The sequence below is a fragment of the Echinops telfairi genome, unplaced genomic scaffold (genome assembly GCF_000313985.2).
Source record: "Echinops telfairi isolate 266 unplaced genomic scaffold, ASM31398v2 ScPeMD7_7;HRSCAF=31, whole genome shotgun sequence".
Taxonomy (NCBI): Eukaryota; Metazoa; Chordata; class Mammalia; order Afrosoricida; family Tenrecidae; genus Echinops; species Echinops telfairi.
The window spans coordinates 19978891-19984666 of NW_022103904.1; the positions used below are offsets into that span (position 1 = coordinate 19978891).

General features: G+C 36.7%; 1 protein-coding gene across 2 annotated transcripts in view; it reads left to right on the top strand.

Moving 5' to 3' along the window:
- LOC101663219 (histone H2A.V) overlaps positions 1 to 5776 on the top strand; it is a 32240-nt gene that overhangs the window by 7754 nt on the left and 18710 nt on the right. For both annotated transcript variants that reach the window (XM_045286318.1, XM_045286317.1), the window contains one exon: positions 1184 to 1297. In XM_045286318.1, coding sequence (XP_045142253.1) covers positions 1184 to 1297 — 114 coding nt within the window. The remainder of the gene's footprint in view (positions 1 to 1183; positions 1298 to 5776) is intronic.

The window sequence follows — 5776 nt, forward strand, 5'->3', positions numbered from 1 at the left end:
CTGATGCCAGGGGCTTAAGTGGAGAGCAAATGTTTTGAGAATGATGAGGGCAATGAATGTACAAATATGCTTTACACAATTGATGTATGTATGGATTGTGATAAGAGTTGTATGAGCCCCTAATAAAACGGTTTTAAAAAAAAGTTGTAAGGACCCCTAATAAAACGATAAAAAAGTGAAGAAAAAAAGAAAGTGAGTTTCAGGGAGGGAAGAGGGAAGGGAAAAAATAAGCTGATGCCAGGGGCTTAAGTGGAGAACAAATGTTTGGAGAATGATGAGGGCAGTGAATGTACAAATATGCGTTACACAATTGATGTATGTATGGATTGTGATAGAGTTGTATGAGCCCCTAATGAAATGATTTAAAACAAAAAAAGAAAGTAGGAGTTTTAGGATTTGCTTTTAAATTTTTTAATTTGGAAAGGAGATAACAACCATAACTGGAAGTAAACATATATAATTTTAAATTAGGTATAGAGGAGAAGCCAGTGCAAAGGGAGTAATTAGGGAAATGAGGAAGAACCATAGAAATTTATTGGGGATAATCATGGGCTTAGACAAAGGGGACTGGGGTACATTAGAAATGAAAAAAGTACCTTTTACTTAGAAAGTAAAGGAATTGTAGCTATGAGATGATAGTGATGGTTTCTCTTAGGTATCAAGTCATCTCAAGATTAAAGTATGGAATTCCACCCAAAAAAGGAGTGGATTTAGAGTCCTGAGGAAGGAAAGTAGTGGAAGTTCAGAACAGCATGTGTCTGTTAAGTTAAGGAACCAATCAAATGTGGATATAATTGTGAGATGTGAAAATATCTCATTGATTAAAGTGTAGCATAGTTTACCTTAATTTTACTGTGAAACTCCGTATTGTGTAGAAGTTAATTCATAAAATTCTGTGGGCTTCTTTCTTGTCCTTTTTCATTTAAGTACTTTGTCCTCAGGAGGGCGCAAATACAGGCATCAAAAGCCCTAGAACATACACACAAGCCCCAGGAAAAGTTGAAGATTTAGTTTCACTTTGGTATATAGCACAGTTTTTAATTATTTCATACTTTATCCAAATTGTTTACCCTTTTATTGGGTTAAGTCATTTTAAAGTTTTAAAGGGTTTTGTTACTGAAATTTTAAGTATTTTGTACTTTAAAAATGAAATATTTCTCACTTAAGACAATTTCTGTTTCAGTTTCCAGTAGGCCGTATTCACCGACACTTGAAGACTCGTACCACAAGCCACGGGAGGGTTGGTGCCACTGCCGCAGTGTATAGTGCTGCGATTTTGGAATATCTCACAGCTGAGGTTTGTGGAGGAAAACGTTTACTACATATTTGATAGCAGATTTGCTTTAATAGTGTTTTCAGGTCCATCTTTTTGATGTCTTACCAACACCAGTGTCAAAAAGAAACAGTGCCCAAAGTTAAAGCAAGGGTCAAAATTCAGGGTTTTATGTGACCTGATGGCGTGTAAAAGGATTTAAATATTGTGCTAATTGAACTCTGTGGTATTCATAAAATCAATCTCAGTATTTGTGGAGTTGACATATAACCTAATACTTATAAAGGCTTGGGGTGGGGTAAAGGTTTGCCAGTGTGGTTTAAAAATCATAAATATAAAAGTTAAAAAGATTCAATCCTTTTCTTTCTCTGTGGTTGTATGTATGAAATGTCCTCTCGTGCTCAATTTTACGTTAGAATGTTAAATTAACTGAACAGTAGTTCTTAATTCTTGGATTCTGGACTACCACTTTTCCCTTTCCGTCCTTTCCTAAGGACAGTGAGTAGAAAACCATCAAACTCCATTCCAGGCTAGGGAAATAATTTCTGTTTCAAGCAAGTCAGGTGGTAGAAATAGCTAACCTGGAGAGAGGAAGGAAATGATTAGGGAAAGATAGTCTGCACGTTTCTCTGCAGAATTTCGGGGTTTTTGTATATTGTTATCCTTACCATTATTTTATTAAAGACACCAAATTATTTGTGTTCTGTTGGCTATATAGCATTGAATTACAGGTACAAAAGATGAGGCTCTCTTTTCCTGTAAAGAGACTTGGCTCTGCAATAGAATAATAGTGAGGCCTCTAAAGTGAACAAGAGATGTATATAAATCACAGCTAGATGAAGGTTCTGAGTTTGAATTAAGTGTTCTAGCCCCAGAGTAGGAGCAAACTTATGACATGGTCCTGCTCAGTGCTCGTCATTAAAGATATGGTTGCTACACCAAAGTGTGGTGAAGAAACCACATCAACTAAGTGCTCATGAAAGAAGCACACCAGTCTAGTCTGTGTGATCCAAGGAGGATGAGCAATAAAAATCAGAGCCAGAAGAGGGAATGGTATCAGCTTAAATTGTGAGCACCCAATTTGCAGAAGGCAACTAATGACAATGGAAACTTAAAACCCATCTTCGGGGTTCCTACATGGATTAAGCCTGATGAATCCCCTCTGACCATAATGGAGGGATGTGAATAGCCTTGCTTTCACACAGAGAATATCATAGACAGGATCATGGCAAATGTAATTAGGTTAAAATATGGTAACTGATCATTTGTTCTCCCTTCTGACCCATTTTAAGTATGTTTTAGTTTTTAATACTCCCTGCTTTTTCTCAATTAGATTTTTTTTCCTCTGGTTTATTTTGTTGTTGTTATTGTTTTTTTTATTTCTTATTTGTATGTTTTCCAGTATATGAAGACCAGGATCGGTAAACACTGTAGGATTGGTTCAGAGTTCTCCCCACACCCTCACTCCTCTTTTCCTCTCTTACTCAGGAACTCTGGTAGTGGTGTTGGATAAGCACTGGACTGCTAACCACAAGATCAGTTAAAACTCACCAGCTGCTCCTTGGGCTAAAGATGTGTAGTGTTGGAAACCCTGTATAAATGGTCACTATGAGTAGGAATAATAGCAGATTTGGTGTAGGTTTTCTCCCTTAAGAATCTAAAGCCAATTTTATTTCTTTAAATGCAGACTTTTAAAGAAATATATGTAATTTGGTTAACTACTTTTGAGGTGTAGTATTTGAATTTTATTTTTTTTCAAAACCATTTTATTGGGAGCTAATACAGATATCACATTCTTTAGTTCAGTCACATCAAGCAGTGTTGTATAATTGATCCCACAATCAGTTTCAAAACATTCTCTTCCTGAACTCTTTGATATCAGCTCTCTTTCCCCCCTCTCCCAACTGTACACCCCAGGAACCTTTATCATACTTGTCTCCATCAATCCTGGGTTTCATATACAGAAAAATATATAACAAAAATTCAAGAGGGCTACCCACAATGACAAAATACATCAGAGATAAAAACCCCAATATGAAAAAAAGAAGCTACAGAAAATGATGAAAACCTGGTCAGGCCCAACATGCATCAGAGGGAGGATCAAGTGACAAAGTTTTAACTATTCAAGTCATGTTTATCATTTTGATATCCTATAGTCACCTCTCCAGTACTCTCTGTGTAGTAACTAATTTATTCCAATCCCTCCATTAAAGATAGAGAGAAATCACCAGAGGCTTATTTCCTGTGTAGATCTCTCAAATGTATCTTGGTCTTCAACTGTTAGTATTTGAATTTTAAAGTTCTATCGATATGATGCTAACTTCAGACTAATGATTGTTAGATGCCATTGAATTGGCTCCAATCGTAGGGCCCTGTTGCATAGCTGAATGAAACACTGTCCGCTCCTACTCCATTTCATAATTGTTCTTACGTTGCAGCCACTATGTCCGTGTGTAAAGAGTCTTCCTCTATTGCACTGTCCCTCTGTCAAGCATTATGACCTTTTCAGAGCTCCTGATGATGTGTCCAAAGAATATGTAACCAAGTCTCACCATCCTTACCTCTAAGGAGCATTCTGGCAATACTTCTTCCAAGACAGATTTGGTGCTCTTTTGGCAGTCCATGGAATCTTTGATATTCCTGACCAGCACCCGAATTCAAATGCATTATTTCTTCCATCTTCAGTACCCACATTCACAGATATATAAAGCAATTAAAAATAGTAGCTGGAACCCATATTAGTCCTCAAAGTAACATCCTTGCTTTTCAACACTTTAAAGAGATCTTTTGTAGCAGATTTACCTAATGTAATGTGTCATTTGATCTCTTGACTGCTGCTTCTGTGTACTTTGATTGTATATCCAAGCTAGAAAATCCTTGACAAACTTCAATCATTTCTCCATTAATCATGGTGTTAACCATTGATCCAGTTGTGAGGATTTTGGTTTTCATTACATTGAATTGTAATCCATACTGAAAACTGCAATCCCTGATCTTCACCAGCAAGTACTTCAAGTCCTCCTCACTTTCAGTAAGCAAGGTTGTGTCATTTGCATATCATAGGTTCATAAGCCTTCCTCCAATTCAGATGCCACATTCTTCATATAATCCAATTTTTCTGATGATTGGCTCAGCATACAGATTGAACAAGTATGGTGAGAGAATACAACCCTGATGCACACCTTTCTTATTTTTAAACCATATCCCTTTTTCTGTTTCTACAACTGCCTCTTCAGTTGTATAGGTTCCACATGAGCATAATTAAGTGTTTTGGAATTCCTGTTCTTTTCAAAGCTATAGTTTGTAATAACCCAGACAATTGAATGCTTTTGCATACATAGTCAGTAAAACACAAACATCTTTCTGGCATTCGCTGCTTTTGAGCCAAGATCATTCTGGTACCAGCAATGATATCCCTTGTTTCAGGTCCTCTTAACCTCACGTGAAACTCTGGCGGCTCCCTGTCATTGTATTGCTACAACTGTTGGATGATCTTCAACCAAACTTTTACCTGATGTGATATCAGTGATACTGTTACATAATTTGAGCAGTCTGTTGAGTCACCTTTCTTTGGAATGTGTACAGATATGGATCTCTTCTAATCATTTGACCATGTAGCGGGCTTCCAAGTTTGCTGGCATAGACAAGTGAGTGCTTCCTCAGCTTGTTGAAATATTTTGGTTCTGTCAATTCCTGGAGCCTTGATTTTGGCTAATGCCTTCAGTGTAACTTGGACTTTTTCCTTCAGTGCCACTGCCTCTTGCTCATATGCTATCTTAAAATGGTTTAATGTAGACCAGTTCTTTTTGGTACAGTGACTTTATTCTTACCATCTTTTAAAAAAATGGTTATATTGGCATTGACATCACATATCATACAATTTAATTGTTCAGTCATATTAAGTAGAGTTGTGTAATCATTACCACAGTCAATTTGAAAACATTTTTTCTCATACTCGTTAGCTCCCCATTCCCCCTATCCTACCTGCCAAGTCCTGTGGTAGTTGTTAATACAGTTACTGTCCGTCTTGATTTACCTATCCTGGATTTCACATACAGAAAACCTTTAAAACAAACAAGAAGCAAAAAACCAACAACAATCACTAGACAAAACAGAATTTTTTTTTTCAAAGCAGAATCTTGTTAGACCTGCCTATGCTCATTTGTATAATTAAAATTATTGATGCATGAAAGCCAAGATAGATAACTTCAGAAATAGTAATGAGAGTAATGATTCCCTGGGTATGGGAAGGAGGGGGTTAGCTGATAGCAATGATGACTATACAACCCCACTCGAGGGGAATGAATAACAGAATTGTGGGGGAACGGATACATTGGATGGTGTAAGATACGGGTGTGTGTGTGTGTGTGTATCTATTTTATATATATATCCATCCCCCAAACCTGAATTTTTCTTTCAAAGCTATGTATTAAAATTTTTTTTAATCATTTTATTAGGGGCTCGTAAACGCTTATCACAATCCATACATACATCCATTGTGTC